This window comes from Vicia villosa, linkage group LG1 (genome assembly GCF_029867415.1).
Source record: "Vicia villosa cultivar HV-30 ecotype Madison, WI linkage group LG1, Vvil1.0, whole genome shotgun sequence".
In the NCBI taxonomy this organism is placed as follows: domain Eukaryota; kingdom Viridiplantae; phylum Streptophyta; class Magnoliopsida; order Fabales; family Fabaceae; genus Vicia; species Vicia villosa.
In genome coordinates this window covers 160,058,024-160,085,247 of record NC_081180.1, presented here as the reverse complement: position 1 = coordinate 160,085,247, position 27,224 = coordinate 160,058,024, and the positions used below count along the sequence as shown (strand labels likewise).

Sequence of the window (27,224 nt, the reverse complement as noted above, 5' to 3'; positions counted from 1 at the left end):
ATGTCACTTGGTCTTTGCATACTCACTCTCTTTTATGCTAGTTGGTCTATGCATTAAATATACAAATGTTATTTAATTAGTTGTGGTCAATGTCATACTATACTAGTATATATCATAGAAATTGTTTCACGCATGCGCGCACGCACACAGATATATATATATATATATATATATATATATATATATATATATATACATATATATATATATTTATATATTTAAAAATTATATTAAAAATATATGTATATCTTTTGGCCCCACTAGTTAAAAGTTCTCGCTTCGTTCCTTTAAGGTTTATATAGGTAGCCAAGTTAGTTAGCTTAAATAACTAAAATAACAACCATGCTAGATTCTAGGAGAAGTACTAACTATAATAACTAACTTAAATAAGAAGTATTTAGTAATTACTTCCATATTATTAATTAATTCTATATTGTTTCTTGACTAATAAAACATAATTTTTTTTAAATTTGATTTATAATTATTTTATAAACAGGCCCGTTATCGACCAAAATTTATTCATTTTGAGATTACATCATACGACCGCCACATATGCCGCTGCAATGTCTAATATCATTCCTGCGCTTACCTTTGTACTAGCTTTCTTTTTAAGGTTACTTTTCGTTGTTGTTTAAATTTATAAATTAGATTTACATTTAAATTCAATAATCATGTATTATTTTTATTAAATAATTATTCAACATATTATATTATTTATAAACAAAATTGAAAACTTAAATAAAATATTAAAGAAAACATATTTAGTATAAAGGTAATAAAAAGTTAAAAAATCTCTTATATCTAGGTTGGAGACGATAAACGTTGGAAATAGACGGTGTCAAGCCAAGTTGTTAGGCGCATTAGTCACGATCTTAGGAGCTATGGTGATGACCCTAATTAAAGGCCCGGTGTTATTTGGTGTCAGTGGAGGAAACAACAACAATAATCATGATGGAGTATCACATGTTTTATTTGGATCCATATTCATTTTTGCAAGATGTCTGGGTTGTGCCATCTTTGTGAATCTACAAGTAAGTTAGTATATTTGGAATTCCAAGTACCTGCAAATAGTGATCTTTTAAAATGAATTAATATATTTTGAATTTTTTTCCCTTTTTATTTGATTCTGGCAACAAAACTTTGTTTTTATTAGGCTATTACATTAAAGTCTTATCCAGCAACACTCTCCTTGACCTCATTGGTATGCTTGATGGGTGCCCTGGAAGGTCTAGAAATGGCTTTTATCATGGAGGAAACACACTTTAATGCTGCTTGGTTGGTTTTCAAGTGGGACATGAATTTGTTGTCGGCTATTTATGCGGTAAGTTTGTTTCAACCAAACTCTAAAAATTATAATAAATAGATGTTATATGAAATTATTTTGTAGAAGATTATATTAATGGATTAAACAACTTATTTTCTTCTTTTTCTCATACCTAAGAAATTTTAAGCAATTATTTTATAGGGTATATTTGGTTTTTAATTATATGCTAAATGATTATGATATTGTTTTATTAATTTAATTATTTTTTATAATAATTATATTTATAGGGAATAGTTTGCTCAGGCATTGGATATTTTCTTGAGGGAGTGATTATGAAAGAGAAAGGACCCGTTTTTCTTACCACCTTCAATCCATTATGCATGGTAATAGTTGCTGTGGTGAGTTTCTTCTTATTTGGGGAGAAAATCCTACTTGGAAGGTAAATTATAAAAACTATAGTGTAAGAACTTTAAAATTAATTAAATTTTTAATAATATTTTTGTTGCTCTTACCAAAAATTGTAGGGCAATTGGAGCATTTATATTATGTCTGGGATTATTCAGTGTAGTTTGGGGTAAGAGTGGCGATATCAATAACTCGTCACGTGCAAAGGATGAAATGAATTCTGAAGAGTTGAAAGAGGCACATTGTGAAAATTCAGGAGACGAGTTGAGAGAGACACGCCGTGAAAATTCAGGAGACGGGTTGAGAGAGACACGCCGTGAAAGTTCAGGAGACGAAATTACAGTTGAGTTGGTCGAGGCTGAGGGACGGAGCTATTCACAACAAAGTGTGGGCCCATACCCCGACTACCTTTTAAACTTTTATACACATCATATAATTATATTATCATACTCACACCTCATATTATAACACTCACTCCCTTTTATGTCCTTTTATGTCACTTGGTCTTTGCATACTCACTCTCTTTTATGCTAGTTGATCTATGCATTAAAAATACAAATGTTATTTAATTAGTTGTGGTCAATGTCATACTATACTAGTATATATCATAGAAATTGTTTCAAGCATGCACACACGCACACACACACACACACACACACACACACATATATATATATATATATATATATATATATATATATATATATATTTATATATTTAAAATTTATATTAAAAATATATATATATTTGCCCCCACTAGTTAAAAGTTCTCGCTTCGTCCCGGTAAGGTTTATATAGGTAGCCAAGTTAGCTAGCTTAAATAACTAAAATAACAACCATGCTAGATTCTAGGAGAAGTAATAACTATAATAACTAACTTAAATAAGGAGTATTTAGTAATTACTTCCATATTATTAATTAATTCTATATTGTTTGTTGACTAATAAAACATAATTTTTTTAAATTTGATTTATAATTATTTTATAAACAGGCCCGTTATCGACCAAAATTTATTCATTTTGAGGATACATCATACGACCGCCACATATGCCGCTGCAATGTCTAATATCATTCCTGCGCTTACCTTTGTACTAGCTTTCTTTTTAAGGTTACTTTTTGTTGTTGTTTAAATTTATAAATTAGATTTACCTTTAAATTCAATAATCATGTATTATTTTTATTAAATAATTATTCAAAACATTATATTATTTATAAACAAAATTGAAAACTTAAATAAAATATAAAAGAAAACATATTAAGTATAAAGGTAATAAAAAGTTAAAAAATCTCTTATATCTAGGTTGGAGACGATAAACGTTGGAAATAGACGGAGTCAAGCCAAGTTGTTAGGCACCATAGTCACGATCTTAAGAGCTATGGTGATGACCCTAATTAAAGGCCCGGTGTTATTTGGTGTCAGTGGAGGAAACAACAACAATAATCATGATGGAGTATCACATGTTTTATTTGGATCCATATTCATTTTTGCAGGATGTCTGGGTTGTGCCATCTTTGGGAATCTACAAGTAAGTTAATATATTTGGAATTTCAAGTACCTGCAAATAGTGATCTTTTAAAATTAATTAATATATTTTGAATTTTTTTTCCCTTTTTATTTGATTTTGGCAACAAAACTTTGTTTTTATTAGGCTATTACATTAAAGTCTTATCCAGCAGGTCTAGAAATGGCTTTTATCATGGAGGAAACACACTTTAATGCTGCTTGGTTGGTTTTCAAGTGGGACATGAATTTGTTGTCGGCTATTTATGCGGAAAGTTTGTTTCAACCAAACTCTAAAAATTATAATAAATAGATGTTATATGAAATTATTTTGTAGAAGATTATAGTTTGTATGTTAAAAAAAAAACTTGAGTAGGTCGACTCAGAGGCAGATTAGGTCGACCTAAATTCCCAAAATTTGTGAAAATGCTCTATATGAGATGTATTTATGTCTAGTTACTTGCTTGTATGTTTAGAATATGATATGCTATGATTAAAGATGAAACACATACATGAGCAAGAGAGATATATGTATGAAGTCACTATAAGCATGTTAATTGATAGCATATTGTAGCATCAATGATATTTTTGGAAGTGAACAACAATCATGTTACCGCCTTCTCAATATGTAGGTGTCACCGTTTAGTGGAAGCCTTTAGTCAATGTGGAATGATGCCTGGCTTGATAATGAACTACCTTTACACTAAGAGAAATGTTAGCTTGAGAATAACCAATATATAGATATAAAGTAAAGGAATAACTTTAAGAGAAAACAAACGTAATTAGCCCAAATTAGAGATATCGAGTATCCCTAATTCCCTACGAATGTTGAAGTATTGATCCGTTGCTAGAGGTTTGATGAAGATGTCAGCTAGTTTCTTCTTGCTCTCTACATGTTCAAATATAACGTCTCCTTTCTCTACATGATCTCTTAGGAAGTGATGCCTTATTTCAATATGCTTGGTTCGTGAGTGTAAGACAGGATTTTTACTCAAGTTTATGGCACTTGTGTTGTCGCACATGATAGGTATACGATCAAGCTTAATACCAAAGTCAAGAAGTTGTTGCTTGAGCCATAATATCTGCGCACAGCAGCTTCCGGCAGCTACATATTCTGCCTCAGCAGTAGATAATGCAACCGATACTTTTTTATTGCTATGCCAACTTATCAATGAATTTGAGAATATATGACATGTTCCACTGGTGCTTTTTCTATCGGATTTGCAGCCAGTAAAATCTGAGTCGGAGAATCCTACCAAATAGCACTCATTTTCCTTTGGATACCATAGGCCATATGTAGTAGTTCCACGTAAATATCGCAGAATTCTTTTGACAGCTTTTAAGTGAGATTCTTTTGGACAAGATTGATATCTTGCACACATACACACACTAAACATAAGGTCTGGTCTTGAGGCAGTAAGATACAATAGTGAACCTATCATACCTCGGTACAATTTCACATCAACCTCTTTACCTTTCTCATCTTTGTCTAGGTTAGTATTTGTTGCCATAGGTGTGTCAATCTCCTTCGCTTCACTCATTCCAAATCTTTTGAGCAGCTCTGTATAGTATTTAGTTTGACTTACAAACGTTCCATGACTGAGTTGCTTGATTTGTAGGCCAAGGAAGAAATTTAGCTCACCCATGAGACTCATCTCAAATTCACTCTGCATAAGCTTAGAAAAATCTTTGACAAGTTTTGCATTAGTAGATCCAAATATAATATCATCTACATAAACTTGGACTAAGAGAACATCTTTATCTTTTCTTTTAATAAAGAGAGTAGTGTCAACTTTACCCCTAGAGTACCCTTGACTAAGAAGAAATTTGCTCAAACGTTCGTACCAAGCCCGAGGGGCTTGTTTAAGACCGTATAGAGCACGTTTCAGCTTATAAACATGAGTTGGATACATGTAATTTTCAAAGCCGGGTGGCTGAGCAACATAGACTTTTTCATTTATATAGCCATTTAGGAAGGCACTTTTAACATCCATTTGGAATAGCTTGAAGTCTTTAGAACACGCATAGGCAAGTAAGAGGCGAATAGCTTCGAGACGTGCTACAGGAGCGTATGTCTCTTCATAATCAATACCTTCCTCTTGATTGTAACCTTGGGCAACTAATCTAGCTTTGTTTCTAGTAATAACGCCGTTTTCATCAAGTTTGTTACGAAAAACCCATCTAGTGCCTATTACTTGATGATCTCCCGGATGAGGGACTAAGTCCCAAACATCATTCCGTTTAAATTGGTTTAATTCTTCTTGCATGGCCATTAGCCAATGCTCATCAAGTAATGCGTCCTTAGCGTTTTTCGGATCAACATGTGAAACAAAAGCAAAATGATGACAAAAGTTACTTATCTTGGAGCGTGTTGTCACTCCCTTTGAGATGTCCCCTATTATGTTGTCGATTGGATGATCTTTTACATTTGTCCAGGCCTTAGGAAGTTCTTCATTGTTTGAGATTCTTTCTTTTTCAACACTATCATGAGACTCATCTTTCTCTTTCTTAGCATCTTCCTTTGCAACATTATCACTTTCGTCTTCCTTATCTTTGACAATGTCTTCAGTGGATGGGCCTGCAACTTCTTTTACCAAGTATAGCTCCCCGATTGTTGTCTCCATAGGTGACATACCCCTTTTTCTTTGCGTGGAACTTCAACAAAGAGTGATATGTCTCCCGTCATGTGTCTTGAACATCCGCTATCAAGGAACCAAAACCTTTCGGCGATGTCAAGACACTTTTCCTGTAAAATTAATTCATAGTGGAAGGTCCCCAATCTTCATTGGGTCCTAGGTGGTGAGTACATAAACTGTTGCATTTAGGCAACCATTGAAATACTCCTTTAGGAACTAAAATCCTCCTAAATTTGCATTTTTCAATGGTATGTCCCTTTTTGCTAGTGACAGGTAATATGATGAGAATATGTTGTTTTGCTAGTTGATACTTTTGGTACAAAAGTGTATTTACTATATAAAGGAGTATATGATCTTTTGAACTTATTCGGATCAACGGCAAACGTCACTTTTGGTTGTAGAGCCTTATCTAATTTGGCCTTTAGGTCTCTCACTTCTTTTTGCCAAATATGACAGGTCTCACAACCAAACCATGATGTAGGATCTTCCTCAATTTTATCCTTTTGAATATCTAGCATAGATTGTTTCAAAGCTTCCATGTCCTTTTCGGTCTTCTCAACTTTTGATTCAAGATATGAAAAAAATTTCTTATTTGAGGCCAAAAGTTTGAAAGCTTCAATTGCATCTCTATGTAGTTCTTCAAAGGCTAATTTTAATTGAGCATGAGATACCTTATCTACAAGTTCAGGTTTAAGATGACTTACACGTTTCTTTTTCTTGTATTGATGAGCCGTAAGACATAAGTTTGCCAATTCTTCTTCATCGCTTGATGAGTCTTCACTAGATGAATCACTTTCCCATGCTATGTAGGCTCTTCTAGATTTGTTGTGACCTTTGCTTTGGTTCTTCTCTTTCTCCTTCTTAAGGTATGGACAATCCGGTTTGTAGTGACCGACTTTGCCACAATTGAAGCAAAGACCTTTGATTTTTACTTTGTTATTGTCATCTTGTTTGAACTTGTTTGATTGCTTTCTATAGTTGATCAACCCTTTGTCAGAATGTTTTGCTCCATTTTTCTTTAGGTATTTGTTGTATCTTCGCACAAATAGTTCCATTTCCTCATCATCGGAGTCTTCATCATCACTTGTATCACTATCCTCTAGCTCTTGTCTTGAGGTCTTGGAGCTTGAAGCTTTTAGAGCTATTGACTTCTTCTCTACCTCTTTCTCCATGTTCTTCTCTTTCTTTGCCCTTTTCTCATGCATGTCAAGGCATTTAAGATGTTGTTCATGTTCTTCTAGTTTACCAAAGAGAGTGGTGATGTCTAAGGTGTTTAGATCATTTTCTTCCTTTATTGCTGTAACCTTGGGTTGCCATTCCCTATTCAAGCATCTCAAGATTTTGTTAGTAGCAACTGTATTGGAAACAGGTCTATCAAGAGAGTTTAAACGATTTTTCAAATGAACGAATCTCTTTTGCATGTTTTCGATGGATTCACCATCTTCCATGTGAAAGAGTTCAAATTCTTGAGTTAACGTATTGATTCTAGCTAGTTTGACATCATCTGTTCCCTCGTGGGCAACTTGCAATGTGTCCCACATAGCTTTAGCGGATCTACAATAGGAAACGCGATAGTATTCATCAACTCCTAGAGTTGAGATTAGAATGTTTCTCGCTTTCCAATCGTATCCATATCTCTTTTCATCTTTAGCATCCCAAGTATTTTCTGGTTTTAGAACAACTGCACCAGCTGCATTTGTCATGGTGATCTGAAAGGGACCATTAACAATAGCTGTCCAGATGTTCCTATCAATTGCATTGATGTGGACACACATACAATCCTTCCAATGGCCATAGTTTTCACCGTTGAAAACTGGAGCTCTATTGTGAGCCCCTTTAGGTTCGAAAGCCATCTTTCCAATAAGTGTTTCACGTAGCACGGAATAAACCAGGCTCTGATACCACTTGTTAGACGCTGGCCTAAGGATCTAGAGGGGGGTGAATAGATCTCACAGAGTTTTTTGGAGTTAATTGAACTTTAAGCGAAAGCGGTTCTGAATCGACTCGCGTCTATTCCGGACCACTATTGAAACGATTGTATATGTGTTAAAACCACTAAACAGCTTGAGATAAACGATAAGAGAATACCCTATAGAATCAATATGTCGCTCTAATGAAAATCGATTAACTTCTTATATGATGAACGATGTTTACAATGCAGTAATAGTGAAAGAAGCAAAAACACAAACACTTGGTGATAATGATCAAATTGATAGTAATTCAATGTGTGATGAATTGTGATGTTTATACAAGTTCTTAATTCACAATTTTAACACTCGAATCGTTGATCAATTTGCAATTATAACCAAATATGAACAGAACTTAAATGGAAAGATAAAAGCGACAAGAACACGATATTTGTTCAGGCAGTTCGTCGATCGTCCTCGCTACGACTACGTCTGCCCCCAATTCCAAATTGAAATTGGGAAATCTTCCATTAATGTTGAAAGCAGTTTATACAAAGAAGATAACAAAGCGATAAACAATAAACCAAATTTGTCGATCCTTTGAATCTTCTTCCCCCTTAATCTTGAGTCAGATTAAGGTCTTCCAAGAGCTTCACTTTGATCCCTTTCTGCAGTGTCTTGAATTGCTCGAACACTTGTTCTTCAATCTTCACACTCAGCTGGATCCTTGATGAAGCTTCTTGATAAAACCCCCAAAATTCACCTATCTTGGAGGACAAAACCCCACAAATCTTCACCCACTAGGAATCTTCAATTCCGTTCCATGGACGTTATCGAACTCGATCACTAACCCTCAACGCAAGAATGATTATATGTAATTGTGTTGGAGATGATGAAGAACGAAGATGAGAAGCATTTGTGTATCTTTCAGTTGTTGGTGTTGAGAAGCAATAATGAACCTTTGACAATATATATGAGAGCTTATCTGTTGGAGCAAAGAAAACCAGAAATTTTGGCATTTTTGATCAATTAGGTCGACCTCTTGTAGTGCTTAGTGTCATACCCCAATTTTTGACCTAAGATACCACCTCATATCATTTGCATATGCATCATTTGCATCTCTAACAAATTGCATAGCTTGTGTTTGTTAATTGTGACTCAACAGGATTTAAACAAGAAATCACTCATCAGTACAAATAACAATTAGGGTTTTGTTTTCCCTTCATCTCAAATGAACCATCTTCATCAACAATCAACATTTGGTCCCCAGAGATTCATTTCAACAAACTCAAAGACTTTGAATCAACCAGATTAGGGTTTTGACTGAAGACAGTATACTCCTGACTTTTGCTCAGGATTTGACCTAATGACTTGGAACATGACCTCAAGACCCCAAGTACATCATTTTGGCCTAATCTATTGGCTCAAGACATCGCCTACACAAGGATTGATCAACAGTGAAATTTCAAATCATCAGATTAGGGTTTTGAACTATCAGGGACCAAAATCAGGGATCACATTTGGGAAACCCTAAAAATCCCCAGGAAGTCAATCAAAAGTTTCAATCATCTTCAAATAATCCCTATGACAACATCCAATGGAAATTACATCTCAATTCAAGATCCACAGTCATCAATTTCATCAGGTCGACAATTAGGGTTTTTGACCTAAATTCATCTGAACAACTGACTTTTTAATCAGGACATGGTGCCACAACTCAAACTATGATTCAAAAACCTCTAATGCTTCAATGTGATCCATTCATACCATTCATTTGGTGAGGATAGCCTGTTTCATTTGAAATCTCCAAAAACGCGATTCGTCTGAAAAAGTCAACTGTACAAGATCACCATTGACTTTTGGGGAATTTTGGTCAACCATGACTTTTGAAGTTTTGAATCATCAATATATGATATATGAAGTCATTTGATCAAGAAAAATCAAGAAAATCAATCAAGAATCAAAAAGTCAAAAGTTTAACTTTCCATACTTAGAAAAATTTCTAAGTGTTTTTCATGGTTTTTTCCAAACTTTGGAAGGGAATTTCTCAAAATTTCACCTACAAACTGAAAAAAACTTCCAACATGAAAGTTGTAGATTTTGATCCAATGAACAACTTTGACACATATAATTTTTTTCCAAAAGATCAACCATTTAAGAGAAATGGAGCTTCAAAGTTGGTACTTTTTGAAAATTTCACTTAAAACTTCATTTTCTTCAAAGTTCATGGATCTTTTTCACCCATTTCCTTAAAGGTCTTGAGGAAACTTCCAACTAGGATTTTGAAGTACACAACATGAGCTTTTCAAAATGTCCAAGAGCATGAAAAAACATGGAGTGTAGCTATGGTTTTGAATTTTGACATTAGTGAACTTTTCACTTGAAATTTCATGCCATTTTCACTAAGTTATGAACCAAGTTGCCAAATGGACCAAGTAATGATACATAGAGGCAATAATTGGAAGATATTTTCTGATTTGAGACAGATGGGAAAGAGATAAGAAGCATAGCCAATTTTAACCATGGTTTAGTAACTTTAACCATATGCATTTAATGGTAAGATTCCTTTCTATCCCTTAAGTGCCAAATCACCAAAGAAGAAGCAAGTTGCAAAGCTCTGAGTTCAGAAATTTTGGCCTATAAATAGAGGTCCAAACTCCATTCAAAATCACACCAAAACCTCACAAAAGATAGGTTTTCTCTTTCTTTCTTGAATTGCAAGTTTTAAGTTTCAAAGTGAGGAAGAAATCCCAACCTCCAAACCCTTGAAGTTCTGGCCAAAGTAATGATTCTAACATCTCATAAATATCATATATGATGTGTTTGAATCACTCATACACCCAAAAACACCTCAAATCTCAGAATCATCATCTCACCTCCAAATATGCATAACACTAGCCTTATCATGCCAAAATGAAATCCAGGCCAATCCTGTCCAAGATAATCATCCAAACACATTCCATATACCATATATGAACTGTTCCAACCATCATACATGATCTGAAACACCAAAATCACTAAGCTTGATCCTCACTTGAACCATACTGCAGATCGAGTACCATGGATTGATCAAGAGGTTTTCAAATTGTTCCAGGCATCCAAACATGTTCCATAAGGTCCACTGAAGGTGTTCAGATCAAGAAACAACATCTGGAATCCCTCATTTGCAGAATTCGATTTCCAGTTTTGCCATTTTTAAGGTAAGCTCTCTTGAACTTCAAACTCATACATACACGCATCATAAATGAAATGTGAGCATACCATCTTGTTTCTGCACCTATGAGGATCATTAACCCTCAATCAATTGCCAATTATCTTGCACAAACACGATTTCAGATTGAATCATAGAATTAGGGTTCTTCGTGTTCATCAGAAAATTAATGATCTTAGAGTGAAAATAAATGAAATTAAAGGTCACCATCATGTTCCTTGTGAAAAACCGAGTGAAATAGACCCTTTGATCGATCAAAACAACACAGATTTGAAGAAGTTCAAAATTCAGTTAGGGTTGTGTTCTTGGCGCGTTTTTTCGTTCAAAGAATTCAAATATTTGTTTTAAAATATAATGCATTGGAAGCGTATGAATAACAAGCTGCACGCGCAGCTCAGTTGGCAAGTGTTTTGAGTGGTGAACCTTAGGGCGTGGGTTCAAACCCTGGCAGGGCCAAACCTTATTTTTTGACACTTTTTTTCTTCATTTTCTTCACAAACTTCATTTAATTAATTAATTAATCAAACTAATTCATTTTTACTTCATTTTTTAAACACTTCTCATTTAATATATGTATTTTATGAATATCCAAAAAAATCACAAAAATATATTTATTTAATGTATTTTTAATTGAGTTTAAAATGACATGTTTTTAAGTGTTTTAATACTTTAAAATATTGTTTTCCATTTGATTTTCAAACATAATCACTTGTAAATATTTTTTGAGCAAACCCTAAACATCTAAGTGTTAATTAAGTATAATCTTTTTGCTTATCTTGATTAAACTAACTTCTTTCAAAATTCAAATCGTTTTAAACAAGCGATCGCGATTCTTTTCAAAAACGATAAACCTTTTCTTTTTGAAACTATTGATTAAATCTTTTTAATTGATTTTCAAAACGAAGTGGGGCCTCTCGAATATTAGAGAGTGTAAGTCCCATTTCTTTTCTTTTTGTACAGTTTTCGAAACAATAAAACTTCTTAACAAAATCTTTTCAAAACAGTTTTCAAATCATTTTCAAAACAACAAAACTCCAAAGAAACAAAATTTTTCAATATACCATGGGCCTCCATGTAGGTATAAGTCCCAAGCCCCTTTTGTACATACCCATTCCTGTACATGAAATTAGGTATTTCATTGTACACGCACATTTTTGTACATATCTCAATCTCTTTTTTTTTTAACTTTGAATAACAAACCAAAAATGAAGGTTTTCTTTAAATCTTCCCAAAAATAAAAACATGGGCCTCCATGTAGGTATAAGTCCCAAGCCCTTTTGTAAATACCTGTTTACATAGCTTTGAATAAACTCAAGTGGACCTCTCCTCGAGTATAAGTCCCGAACCCCCGTGTATACAAATGGATCATGCTTACAGGTATATTTCCTTCATAAACTCCATTATATACACACACCTTGTCATATATAATTGTTCATACCTGTTCATGTTTGTTCATACTTGTTCATGTTTGTTCATATGTGTGATATATATGCTTGTTCAACTAACACTAGGTTCCCCATAGCCTCCTATTGGGCTTCGTGCAAAGAATCTCCCTAGTTTAGGTTAGGACATAGAGTATGGTTTCCCGGTGAAATCGCTCTAAGAGCTCAAACCAACTATACCATGCCTCCCCTTGGGCTTTGTACAAACGAGTGCCCCTCCCATAGCCTCCTCTTGGGCTTACAATGCAAGGACCCTGGATTGTCCCTCCCATAGCCTCCTCTTGGGCTTACAATGCAAGGACCCTCGGATAGCCTCCTCTTGGGCTTCGTACAAGGACCCACGGGCTTCTTATAAGCATCCCCATAATCCAAAACAAATACCCTAGGAGATTAGACATTTATCATCTCTATGATAGGAGTATCTCATCTATATCATCACAAACAATCAATCAATCAATCAAACTTTTTTTGCCACAAGGCTGGCTAATCAATCAAACTGTTTTACCACCGTACTGGATGATTAATCAAAGTTTTTGTCACAAGGCTGACTTCATTGAAACTTTTGCCACAAGGCTGGCTGATTAATCAAAGTTTTTGTCACAAGGCTGACTTTATTGAAACTTTTGCCACAAGGCTGGTTAAACAACAAAAACATCTTTATCATTCTAAGCACCCTAAGTGGCATGGCCCCGGGTTTATAATGAAAAGATTTTCAAACAAAAAATCAAACAGATGTATGTGATGATATAGATTAGATACATCGAACATTTAGATGACATTTGTCTCTTTTCCTTTGCTTCCACTAGCATAAGTGGGAACTACGATTGCTCTGACTTTCTCAACATCCCTTTGAGAATACGTAGGCACAAGGTCGTATCCTTGGCGAGCAAAACTTCTCTCTCAAACCACTCAAACCTTAGCACCCGTAGACCCCGAGCTACAGATGCTCTGATTCCCTCTAGGGGATATGTATGCAGAGGATCGCGATGATCTTTGCGAGCATAATCAAACAAACACCTTAGGTCCCACCTCTTTCTCACAAGAACCTCCACCATAACAAGAATGGAATAAACAAAACAAAGAAACCTATAGAGTACTATAGATACGTTGGGTGCTAATACCTTCCCTTCGTATAACCAACCCTCTTACCCAAGATCTCTCCCCACTTTTAAGGTTATTGCAGCTTTTTTCCTTTTCCTCTTTTGGAAACAATAAAAAGTTTGGTCCGTACAAAAGAAAAATCATTTTTTTGAGCACTCGAGCCCAAAGAAGGCATCAGGTGTCTCATCCCGAAAAAGGACAACGATTTTTCGCCCGCGACACTTAGGTCGACCTAACAGAGCTGCATATCCTTTGAATGATATTTGTTCCCAGTTAGGTCGACCTGTTAAAGAAGTAGGTCGACCAGAATCCACTTCAGATGCGTTTTGGGGACCTTTCCTCAGTTTAGGTCGACCTAGTTGTTGTGTAGGTTGACTTAGCAGAATGACATGTAAATTTCTTCATTTTAGGTCGACCTGGGTTGGGAGTAGGTCGACCTGACTGCTATTTTTCCGAGATCCTCTTATTTTACTTGTGTTGAGTTGACCTATATGCATAGTAGGTCGACCTGCTCTGTCATGAGTGACCAATGCTTGCTTTTCTTTGAGTTCTTTTGCTTGTGCCTTGTTGCTTGTATGCTTGTTGAGTTTGCCATGAATCAAAAACATCTTTGTGAGTGTGGTCTTGTATTCATAAGATTTATGATTTTTGCTTGGGGATGATCAGTAACTTGATGTACCCTGATTGGGGATTAATAAACCATGTTGGAGGACAGAAAAGTATTGGGGAGCCGGCCGTGTTGAAGATGTAAACTTTGTTGGAGAGCTATGTCTTGTTGAGAGTATTTGAAGATATCTTCTTAATGACTACTCTGTGGGGATTCCTTCCGATTGTTGACTTTGAAGGAGGACTTCCGGATTACTTTAGACATTGTCTCTTTGCCTTTCCTATCTAACGAACTAATAGATATTTTTTACGAAAGAAAAGATAAATGATAATCATGTTCATATGCATATGTTCATTCAAAATTAACATTGGACGTTTGCGCATTCGAAAAAGAAAGGAAAACTTGGAATAGAGAAGATAACTTGTATTAAGAAAGCCACGAATAGGCAAAATAAAGAACATATTGTGTGTTTTTGAAAAAGGTACAGAATAAACAAAAGAAAAATAGCTATGTGGAAATAATCCTATTGAGTTTCAATTATGCTATTGTTATTATGTCTTCGAGCATCTCATCCCTTGCTTGTTGGAGAAAGATGATTGAACTGATCCGAGCCCTTCGAACTTGACGTTGTAAGTATAACTGATTGGTGAGTGATCTGAATGAGACATAGTCGTACGCTTTAATCCTTAACTTTTGCCTAGGCCGCCCTTTCGGGTTTTCAACCTACCAGGATACCCTTTTTTGCCCAAGTCGCCCTTTCGGGTTTTCAACTTGACGGGTGTACACATTTTTTATATATATATCCCTAACTTTTGCCCAAACCCTTTTGGTTTGTCGGGATGCCCTTACTTTTGCCTAGGTACGTCGACCTAGCGGGTCTTATTTATGCGTAGTATTTTTTGACTATGTCAGCGTTCACGGGATGCGGAAAGTCTTCGCCATCCATGGTAGTGAGTATCATTGCTCCTCCAGAGAATATTTTCTTGATTACGAATGGTCCTTCATATGTGGGCGTCCACTTGCCCCTAGGATCCCCTTGTGGTAGAATAATCCTCTTTATAACCATGTCACCGGTTTGATAAACTTGTTGTTTGACTCTTTTGTTAAATGCCTTGATCATACGCTTCTGATATAATTGCCCATGACAAACAGCCGCAAGTCTCTTTTCGTCAATTAGGTTTATCTGATCCAGTCGAGTTTGAATCCATTCGTCCTCGTCTAACTCTGCCTCTTTCATAATCCTCAAGGATGAAATCTGAACTTCAATTGGCAACACAGCTTCCATACCATAGACTAACGAGAACGGGGTTGCCCCAGTTGAAGTACGTGCGGAGGTACGGTAGCCATGAAGAGCAAATGGTAACATTTCATGCCAATCCTTGTAAGTCACCGTCATTTTCTGCACAATCTTCTTTATATTTTTGTTGGCAGCCTCCACAGCGCCATTCGTTTTTGGTCTATAAGGAGAAGAGTTGTGGTGTTTGATATTGAATTGCGTGCAGAGTTCGGTAATCATCTTGTTATTCAAATTGTACCATTATCAGTGATGATCCTTTCGGGGATGCCATACCGACAGATGAGGTTGTGTTTAATGAATCGAGCCACCACATTCTTGGTTACGGAAGCAAATGAAGCAGCTTCTACCCATTTGGTGAAGTAATCAATAGCCACAAGAATGAAACGGTGTCCATTGGAAGCGGTAGGTTTAATTTCTCCGATCATATCAATGCCTCACATTGCAAAAGGCCAAGGAGCAGTCAGCACATTTAGAGGAACAGGAGGCACGTGTACTTTGTCGGCGTATATCTGGCATTTGTGGCATGTTCTTGAATGTTGGTGACAATCAGTTTCCATAGTGGACAAATAGTAACCGGCACTTAGAATCTTTTTAGCCATAGTGTGCCCACTAGAATGAGTTCCAAAGGTACCATCGTGCATATCTTCCATGATTTCTTCTGCCTCTTTCTTGTTCACACAGCGAAGCAAAGTTGAATCGTGGTTTCGCTTGTATAAGGTTCCATTGCTCAGAAAGAACTTGGATGCGAATCTTCTTAATAATTTCTTGTCATTGATAGAGGACCCTTCTGGATACTCTTGAGCCTCGAGGTATCTTTTTACTTCATGAAACCAAGGCTTTTCTTCGACCTCATCAGTAACTATCTCGTAACAGTGTGCAGGTTCGTCATGTCTTCTTATAATAACTATAGGAGCCTCGTTATCCCATCTGACCTTGAACATGGATGACATAGTAGCCAATGCATCAGCTAATTGATTCTCTTCTCGGGGAATATGTTCGAAAGTAATTTCTTCGAAATATGTGATTAAAGACAAGCACCAACTCTTTATAAGGCATGATATTAGGATGCTTTGTGTCCCATTCTCCTTTGACTTGACTGATGACTAAGGCGGAGTCCCCGTATACTTCTAGGAACTTGATCCTTAAGTCGATAGCAGCTCGGATTCCTAAAATACATGCTTCATACTCGGCCATATTGTTGGTACAATCAAAACATAACCTTGCGGTGAATGGAGTGTGTCCACCCTCAGGAGAGATAATCACTGTGCCAATACCATTACCAAGTGCATTTGAAGCTCCATCAAAAACCATAGTCCATCGGGATCCAGGTTCAGGTCCTTCATCCGGACCAGGCTCTTCACAATCAGTGACAAACATAACATCTTCATCTGGAAATTCAAAACTCATGGATTGATAGTCGTCCACAGCTTGTTGTGCCAAATGATCCGCCACTACGCTTCCTTTGATTGCTTTTTGAGTTATATACTGGATGTCGTACTCAGTTAATATCATTTGCCATCTTGCTATTCGTCTAGAGAGAGCAGGCTTTTCGAACACGTATTTGATAGGATCCATTCTAGAGATCAATAAAGTGGTATGGTTCAACATATACTGTCTCAGTCGGCAAGCACACCATGCAAAAGCACAACAAGTTTTCTCGAGCAGTGAGTATCTTGTTTCAGAGTCGGTAAACTTTTTGCTAAGGTAGTATATTGCATGCTCTTTTCGACCAGACTCGTCATGTTGCCCCAATACGCACCCCATCGAGTTCTCCAAAACTGTTAAGTACATAATTAGAGGTCTTCCTTCAACAGGTGGTATCATGATCGGAGGTTCTTGTAAGTACTTCTTGGTTTTGTCAAAGGCTTCTTGACATTGGTCGTTCCACTTTACTACTTGATCTTTCCTCAGTAATTTGAAGATTGGTTCACAAGTAGCGGTTGTAGCGGTAAAAATGTGACTCGACGCGTTCCCACGCATTCGAAGTACAACAGAGTCGCCACCGAACTTTATTTATTCCAAAAGGAAAGGGAAAATATCGATAAAACCCACGGATTAAAAAAGAATAGGATAAGATGGTCATCGCAACCAAATTTAGGTTCGGGAGTCGGTTAAGCAAGGGGAAGGTGTTAGCACCCCTCACCTCCATCGTACTCGATGGGACCCATTTAGTTATTCTTGTAATCGATTGTTAGCTTATTATTTACTTGCGTTTATTTATTAGGTTGGAAAAAAGAAAAGGAACAAAAAAAGATTTTTTATTATTGTGCTCGCCAAGATATTTGTATCTTGTGCCTACGTATTCCCTAGTGCAATGGGAAAGTCAGAGCAATCGTAGTTCGGGGTAAAACTACGAAATGTTTTGTTGATTGATTTTAGCGAGAGGTACTCGATCGCTTTCAAATGGAAATACTACGCGCACATGGATATGATATCACTACAAGAATGGATAACTAAATCAAGATAAGACATGATTTTGGCCATCATCGCATTCAAGTGGAAGATGTTAGATCTTCACATGTGGAAGTATGTTCGTATTGAAATTGAATAAGTGTCTCGTTTTATGAAAAAAAGTGTTTTAGAATGTAAAAGGGTGTGAATGAATTGAAAGTTTGTTTGTTAAGAGAAATCAAACATTTAAACAAAAGCTTAACGGCCATCGCCCAAATGTTTGAAAGAGAAAATTGTACAAGTACGTACAACCTCCTCGTAGGTGATGAAGATGATTTGGTGAGTTGAAAGACATTTAATTGGATCCAAGTATTTAAACAAAAGCTTAACGGCCATCGCTTAAGATACTTGAAAGAGTGTTTGTTAAATTGATTTTTATAAAGTCTTTAATGGAGTTTAAACATCCAAACAAAGGCTTAACGGCCATCGCCTAAATGTTTAAAGAACAACTTGTACAAGTACGTACAAACCCTTCTTTCCATTATAGATAAAAATGATTTGAATGTTAAAAGAAAGCATTTTTGTTAGAAAGGTGAACTAAATCGAGTTTGAGAAGTCTTTAATGGAGTTTAAACATTCGAACAATGGCTTAACGGCCATCGCCTAAATGTTTAAAGAACAAATTGTACAAGTACGTACAAACTCTTCTTTCCATTATAGATAAAATGATTTGAATGTTAAAAGAAAAGCGTTTTTTTGTAAAAAAAAAAAGGTGAATTAAATCGAGTTTGAATGAGTCTTTAATGGAGTCTAAACATCCAAACAAAGGCTTAACGGCCATCGCCTAAATGTTTAAGAACAATTTGTATAGGTACGTACAAACCCTTCTTCTCCAATTAAAACTCAAAACTCGATTCGATTTAAAAAAAACTATTTTTATATGATTTTAAAATCTAGTAAATAAAATAAACAATAAACATTTTTGTGATTTTATAGGAAAATAAATCTAACTTTTAATTAAAAAAGGAATTACTTATCATTTTGTTTATATATAAAAAAAAAGAGAAGAGATATGAACTTATAAAAAAGGAAATAAAAGAGAGACATATTGGGCCAGTGGGTGTTAAAAGAATCGGATAGGGTGTGAGGCCCAACAATGAAATAAAAAACAAAATAAAGGGGACTGGGCCGGATCTGGAGCGGGTTATAGGATCCAATATCCCTCTTCATCATGGATCGGGTTAGAAAACCCTAGAGGCAAAAACGCAGCTCCTTGTTTCACTCTGCTTTTTACGAAAGAAAAAAAAAAGGCAACGACCTTCAGCTCTCTCTTTCTCTCTCAACCGAAGCCATGGAGGAACTCACGCTCTCTCTCGCTCTCTTACGGTTCACTCGATTAAACTCTCAACCTCTCTCTTGATTTGTTCGCTCGATTTGGATCAATCATGGATGAATATAGTATAACAGCAAACAAACATGTTAAACCCTCTATCCCCGAATCAATCCCTAAAGCCCAGTTTCATTATGAGAAGCAGAGATTACAAATTACAAGATGGAATTTAAAGTGTAAATCAAACAGAAACAACAAACCCAGGTACTTGTTCTTCTTCGGTTGCTTCCTTCTTCGTCTACTAGCTTCTGAATCCGCTACTTGCCTCTTTGTTTCTTTTTCTGAATCGTTTCTGTTGCTTCTGTATGTATGCTTTTGTGAGTGTGGTGAGACTGAGTTGAATATTGCTGTAGATGAAGGTTTTACGGTTTGGCGAACTCAATGAAGAATGGGTATATTTTTCTGGCTTTGATTTGTTGTAGGTTATGGTGTATGATGATGTGTGGAGGCTGTCAGTGATGATTTATGGTGTTGAGAGGTTTGTGTGGTATGCACATAGAGTATTCTGGGCAGAGTTTTGTGAGGCTGAGATGTTGAGGGTTTGTAAGTGAAAGGGTAAGGGATTGGTAAGCCGAGGTTTAGTGTAGTATTGTTGGTGTATGAAGGGGTAGTTTGGTTGAGGTTTTGGGAGATTGAGCAGAGGTTTTGTTTGTGAATTTCGTGGCTTTTGGAGGAAGAGTTCTCTGTTAGATTAGTGAAATGTGGCCCCCTTATTGCTGTGGTTTTTGTTCTGATTTATAGATGAAATCAAAGAGTTTTTGGGGGGAAAATTTGGGTTAATTTGAACATTTGTGGTAAGCTGTTTGTTACTTTTGTATGCAGGTTTTGGTTTAACCATTTTTGTGCAAGCTTTGGCCTTAGCAAGTAGTGGAGCAGCAAGAGGTTTGTAGACTGGTTGCAGCAGGTTTATTTGACCGTTTGAGGCAGCAGTTTGGAGCAGACTTGATGGAGCAGAGGCGTGGGAAAGAGGAAGGAGAAAGACAATTTTTTTGTTTGACTTTTTCTGGATTACCTTGTCTTTTTTTGTAAAAAAAAAGGCTAAGACCAAATGTAAATGGGCCTAAAGCAAAGGCTTTTGTTTTGTTTAATATTTTTTCTAAAAGAATTTAGTAATAACAATGATAAAAACTAATAACATAAAATAAAAATGTTAATGATAATAAATAAAAAATGATCTAAAGTGATATTAAGATTTTAAATTATTCTAATTTAAATCTAAAATACTATCAAAACTAAAATTAATTCTAAATTGAATCTAAAATAAAAATAAAAATGATATTAAAACTAAAATAAATCTAAACTAAAAATAAAATGATACCAAAAAGCTCAATATAAAACCAAAAATTAATCTAAACTAAACTATCTAAATTTATTTTTTATTATATTATCTTTTATAAACTTAATTAAACTAAAGATAAAAATACGCGAAAAATGCAAAACGAACACGCTATTTTTTTTTTTTGTCGATTTTAATAAAAGTCTAATTTTTTCAAAACAAATGCAACGATGCAATGTATGAACGATGAAATGAAATGCGACAAGTCAAAAATAAATAAAAATGCGTGGGTCAAAAATTGGGGTGCGACAGATGCCCCTATTTAATTATCTTGAGCCAGATAACACGGAAGACTTAAGTCTTTGTGGTATCAATGGCGAAAGGTAATTAAATACAAAAGACCCGAATTTTTGTCCTTATGCAAATGAAATGCAATGCATAGATTTTTGTTATGTTGAAATGCAATATGACATGAGACAGACTCGATTCTCTGTGGGGAATGTGGCGCCACGAGAGACAAACTGTTGATGGAAAAACTTGGAAATGAGAGATAAAACTCTGAATAAAAAGATAGTAGGAACGTCTAAGAGTAGCTTTAGACGGCGGAGATCACCAGAGACATTCATTAGTAGCTTTGAATGAACCTGAAACAAAAATTTTGGGTAGGAACGCCTAAGAGTAGCTTTAGATGGATCTGAAAACAATCCAAACTCTGGGGAAACACCGGAGACATCCGATAGTAGCTTCGGATGGAAGAAAACCAACAAGATTCAACAGTGGCTTTGAATGCAAGAGGAGACCTACAAACTCGGAGATATGGCAGAGACGTCCAAGAGTAGCTTTGAACGAATGGAATCCAAACTCTGAAAAACATCGGGGACAATCCAACAGTAGCTTTGGATAATACGGAAACCAGAGAGATTCAACAGTGGCTTTGAATGCAAAAAGGAAACCTGAACCAGAAAATATATCAGAGTCATCCTGAGGAGCAATAGATGAAATGGATACCAATTTTGGAAAATACGAGCGAACATCCAATAGTAGCATTGGATGGGAAAACAAACTCAAGAGCATCCAATAGTGGCTTTGGATGAGAAAAGAATTGTATTTCATCTCAAAGGTATAAAGATCATTCAACAGTAGCTTTGAACAACTCTTTACTAGGGATTATGATATCCAATAGTAGCTTTGGATAACAGGTGAGAAACAACATGTCCAATAGTAGCTTTGGACAAAGAGAAACAAGAAGTACATCCAATAGTAGCTTTGGACAAAGAGGAAACAAATACAAATCCAATGGAAACAAGAAGTACATCCAATAGTAGCTTTGGACGAAGAGATGAACAAATCCAGTAGTAGCTCTGGACGAAGAGATAAACAAATCCAATAGTAGCTTTGGATGAAGAGACAACCATTGTTTTGGGAGATGCCAAGTAAGTTGGGCTTTGGTAACAAGGTAGGATAACAACGAGACATTGAGAAAATGCAAATGAGTATGAATGCTGTTTTGATGCATGATATTAAATTTTTCTATGCATGATATTAAATTTTTCTATGCATGATATGTGAATGATTAATGTAATGTTATTGGTTATGACGACTGAGGTAGACTCTTTTGTGAGGGAAGGTTGCAATTCTGATTCCTCAACACAGGCACATTGCCAACTCTGTTTTGTCACGTTGATGATCCTTTTGAGAAGGACTGATAAAATGCTTGGGGATCGCTGAAGAAGAATGCCCCTGATTGGCTGATTGTTATCTGATCGTTGCTTTAGTTCTTTTGAAATGAATGTCGGGAACGCATGCCCCAGTATAAGTCTTGAATAAGAGGACCTTGAAGTGATGTGCCCCTGATAGGATCACTGGTCAAGTTTCTCAACTGTTTGAACTCCTTGAAAGATGAGTACTTATTTGCAAATAAAATGTTCATTCAAAAATGGTAATTTTAATGCAATGTTCAAAGCATATTTTGATATCAAAGTCATTTAGTTATTGATGTAAAGAAAATGAATCAAATGTCCAAACACAGTTGTCTAAACATTCAAAGTGATGAATAAAGCAAAAGGTATGGTAAAACAAACAATTTGCAAAAATCTTTAGGAGTCAGGTTAACGCAACCTTGTTGTAGTATGCTTTCAAAATAAACCTTGTTTTAATTAGGTCTTTTGAAGGTTGTAACGTGGCTTGGTTCACGGTTTTAGAAACAAAGGATATAGGCTCAAAGTATATTTGTACCCACCCATTCTTCGTGATGATCTCCAATCCTACGCTCAGTTAAATCAGACTATGCATTCAGGCTCCAAGAGTCTTTGGAATTACACCTATGATGATGATGGCTTAAAGGTCAAAGGAATCTTTGAGATGACAGTCACTTCTTCCTTTTGATAGTCACAACGTTTTATGGTTGTTCAAGGAATTTATTGACTTATCTTTTTTGCTTTATCCCTAATTTTTGCCTGAACTGTCTTCATTTGAGATTACAGCCAGCGGGATGCCCCAATTTTGCCTAAGTCTCCTTCGTAGGTTTTGACTTAGCGGGCTCTTTTTTTTGAAATATTTTTTTTGTATTGGAAATATAGTGACTGCCTTGATAATGATTAATGATAACTATCTTGATCACTTTTGATTGAAACCCTTATTGAAAGGTGTACTTAATGATTTTCTTGAAATTGAATGCACAATCGAATTAACTGAGAACTACCCTGCCCCAGGTTAAAATTGCGGGTTTTTCATTTAAAAAGAAACTCCAACTTCGAAGGCTCAGAGGGGTTGACGAGGGATTAACTTCCTTATTTCTCCAGTGTTTTGGGGATTGAAACAATGCCTGTACATCATCAGCAAAGTTTTATTTGAAAGCATACAATTCAACGATTTGAGTATTTTGTTGTCATCATCCTCCCTCCAATCTTTGCATACAACACAAGTTTGATAAAGAAAGTGAACAAGAGATATATTTTTTTTGTTTTTTTTAGAAAGATAAAACATAAAGATAAACACAGTGGATGTAAATGAATAGAATCAAATATGTAATGCTCATTTCATTAAAATTAACATTTAAGAACAAACAAAGTTCAATGCAGTACACAATACAAAATAAGGAAGTTGCAAACAGAAGAAAACAAGGCCTAGTGACTAATCAGTGACAAGGAGGAGCTGTCCTGCCTGAAACACTAGTGACTTGTCATTCTTGACCCAGTTGATTGATCTTCTTCTCGTTTAAGCTCTTCCATAGTTTACTGAAACATAATTCTAGTCCCAAGTGTTGAGGAACCAGTTTGACAGTGGAAAAACAAGTGTGAAGATGAAGACAAGCGATATGAATTGACAACTTGAATGTATGAATATGGATGCATGAAATTTTTGTTTATTATTTATGCAAAAATGAATGCCATGCCATGTCATGTATGTAATGGATTACACATAATAGCTTTCAAATTATATGGAACAGAAATATTCTGATTTCTCAGCACAAAGTGGCACACAATAGGATAGTTCCAAGGTTCTTTTCAACAAGGTTCTAGACACGGTTCTCAGAGTTACGAGCTACTTTTGAAAACTTGATCACCTAGCAAATAACTTCCCATTCAACCTTGTTTTCAAATGAAGCCTATTCTGAGTGTGGTTTTCGCACTTACCCACAGTAATAGTTACATTACGCAAGTTAGGTGCGAGACCACCATTTCCTAAGAAGTCATGGTTTAAGGGTTATTCTAAAGGTCCCTAGAGTTAACGATCCAAATTGAAAACATCATCGCTCAAGTAAATAACTTACTTAACCAAAGACATCTTCTCAAAGGACCTACTCTAGGCGGGGTATTAGTACCTCCCACTTGACACTACGTCAAGCAAGTTTAATACTAAACCACCATCTTATCTTATGTGTTTCTTGAGCTCGGGTGTAGAGCTTTGTCCATAAAGTGCCAATAATCAAAATATTCCAACCATACAACAAGAAATCAAACAATAAAGGAAATAAATAAGCAAATAAATAAAGCTAACAATAATACAAGAAAAACTAAACTAGGGTTGACTCTCTTAGGTTGTCCCCAGCAGAGTCGCCACTTTCTGTAGCGGTAAAAATGTGACTCGACGCGTTCCCACGCATTCGAAGTACAACAGAGTCGCCACCAAACTTTATTTATTCCAAAAGGAAAGGGAAAATATCGATAAAACCCACGGATTAAAAAAGAATAGGATAAGATGGTCATCGCAACCAAATTTAGGTTCGGGAGTCGGTTAAGCAAGGGGAAGGTGTTAGCACCCCTCACCTCCATCGTACTCGATGGGACCCATTTAGTTATTCTTGTAATCGATTGTTAGCTTATTATTTACTTGCGTTTATTTATTAGGTTGGAAAAAAGAAAAGGAACAAAAAAAGATTTTTTATTATTGTGCTCGCCAAGATATTTGTATCTTGTGCCTACGTATTCCCTAGTGCAATGGGAAAGTCAGAGCAATCGTAGTTCGGGGTAAAACTACGAAATGTTTTGTTGATTGATTTTAGCGAGAGGTACTCGATCGCTTTCAAATGGAAATACTACGCGCACATGGATATGATATCACTACAAGAATGGATAACTAAATCAAGATAAGACATGATTTTGGCCATCATCGCATTCAAGTGGAAGATGTTAGATCTTCACATGTGGAAGTATGTTCGTATTGAAATTGAATAAGTGTCTCGTTTTATGAAAAAAAGTGTTTTAGAATGTAAAAGGGTGTGAATGAATTGAAAGTTTGTTTGTTAAGAGAAATCAAACATTTAAACAAAAGCTTAACGGCCATCGCCCAAATGTTTGAAAGAGAAAATTGTACAAGTACGTACAACCTCCTCGTAGGTGATGAAGATGATTTGGTGAGTTGAAAGACATTTAATTGGATCCAAGTATTTAAACAAAAGCTTAACGGCCATCGCTTAAGATACTTGAAAGAGTGTTTGTTAAATTGATTTTTATAAAGTCTTTAATGGAGTTTAAACATCCAAACAAAGGCTTAACGGCCATCGCCTAAATGTTTAAAGAACAACTTGTACAAGTACGTACAAACCCTTCTTTCCATTATAGATAAAAATGATTTGAATGTTAAAAGAAAGCATTTTTGTTAGAAAGGTGAACTAAATCGAGTTTGAGAAGTCTTTAATGGAGTTTAAACATTCGAACAATGGCTTAACGGCCATCGCCTAAATGTTTAAAGAACAAATTGTACAAGTACGTACAAACTCTTCTTTCCATTATAGATAAAATGATTTGAATGTTAAAAGAAAAGCGTTTTTTTGTAAAAAAAAAAAGGTGAATTAAATCGAGTTTGAATGAGTCTTTAATGGAGTCTAAACATCCAAACAAAGGCTTAACGGCCATCGCCTAAATGTTTAAGAACAATTTGTATAGGTACGTACAAACCCTTCTTCTCCAATTAAAACTCAAAACTCGATTCGATTTAAAAAAAAACTATTTTTATATGATTTTAAAATCTAGTAAATAAAATAAACAATAAACATTTTTGTGATTTTATAGGAAAATAAATCTAACTTTTAATTAAAAAAGGAATTACTTATCATTTTGTTTATATATAAAAAAAAAGAGAAGAGATATGAACTTATAAAAAAGGAAATAAAAGAGAGACATATTGGGCCAGTGGGTGTTAAAAGAATCGGATAGGGTGTGAGGCCCAACAATGAAATAAAAAACAAAATAAAGGGGACTGGGCCGGATCTGGAGCGGGTTATAGGATCCAATATCCCTCTTCATCATGGATCGGGTTAGAAAACCCTAGAGGCAAAAACGCAGCTCCTTGTTTCACTCTGCTTTTTACGAAAGAAAAAAAAAGGCAACGACCTTCAGCTCTCTCTTTCTCTCTCAACCGAAGCCATGGAGGAACTCACGCTCTCTCTCGCTCTCTTACGGTTCACTCGATTAAACTCTCAACCTCTCTCTTGATTTGTTCGCTCGATTTGGATCAATCATGGATGAATATAGTATAACAGCAAACAAACATGTTAAACCCTCTATCCCCGAATCAATCCCTAAAGCCCAGTTTCATTATGAGAAGCAGAGATTACAAATTACAAGATGGAATTTAAAGTGTAAATCAAACAGAAACAACAAACCCAGGTACTTGTTCTTCTTCGGTTGCTTCCTTCTTCGTCTACTAGCTTCTGAATCCGCTACTTGCCTCTTTGTTTCTTTTTCTGAATCGTTTCTGTTGCTTCTGTATGTATGCTTTTGTGAGTGTGGTGAGACTGAGTTGAATATTGCTGTAGATGAAGGTTTTACGGTTTGGCGAACTCAATGAAGAATGGGTATATTTTTCTGGCTTTGATTTGTTGTAGGTTATGGTGTATGATGATGTGTGGAGGCTGTCAGTGATGATTTATGGTGTTGAGAGGTTTGTGTGGTATGCACATAGAGTATTCTGGGCAGAGTTTTGTGAGGCTGAGATGTTGAGGGTTTGTAAGTGAAAGGGTAAGGGATTGGTAAGCCGAGGTTTAGTGTAGTATTGTTGGTGTATGAAGGGGTAGTTTGGTTGAGGTTTTGGGAGATTAAGCAGAGGTTTTGTTTGTGAATTTCGTGGCTTTTGGAGGAAGAGTTCTCTGTTAGATTAGTGAAATGTGGCCCCCTTATTGCTGTGGTTTTTGTTCTGATTTATAGATGAAATCAAAGAGTTTTTGGGGGGAAAATTTGGGTTAATTTGAACATTTGTGGTAAGCTGTTTGTTACTTTTGTATGCAGGTTTTGGTTTAACCATTTTTGTGCAAGCTTTGGCCTTAGCAAGTAGTGGAGCAGCAAGAGGTTTGTAG

At 35.7% G+C, this 27,224-nt stretch overlaps 1 protein-coding gene across 1 annotated transcript; it reads left to right on the top strand.

Moving 5' to 3' along the window:
- Window positions 1-27,224, top strand: LOC131658356 (WAT1-related protein At2g37450-like). Its single transcript, XM_058927664.1, has 9 exons — window positions 1-44; window positions 497-613; window positions 806-1,031; window positions 1,154-1,321; window positions 1,552-1,703; window positions 1,789-2,056; window positions 19,575-19,695; window positions 19,975-20,034; window positions 27,157-27,224. Exons 1-9 carry the CDS (start codon window positions 1-3, stop codon window positions 27,222-27,224), a joined length of 1,224 nt encoding a protein of 407 aa, XP_058783647.1.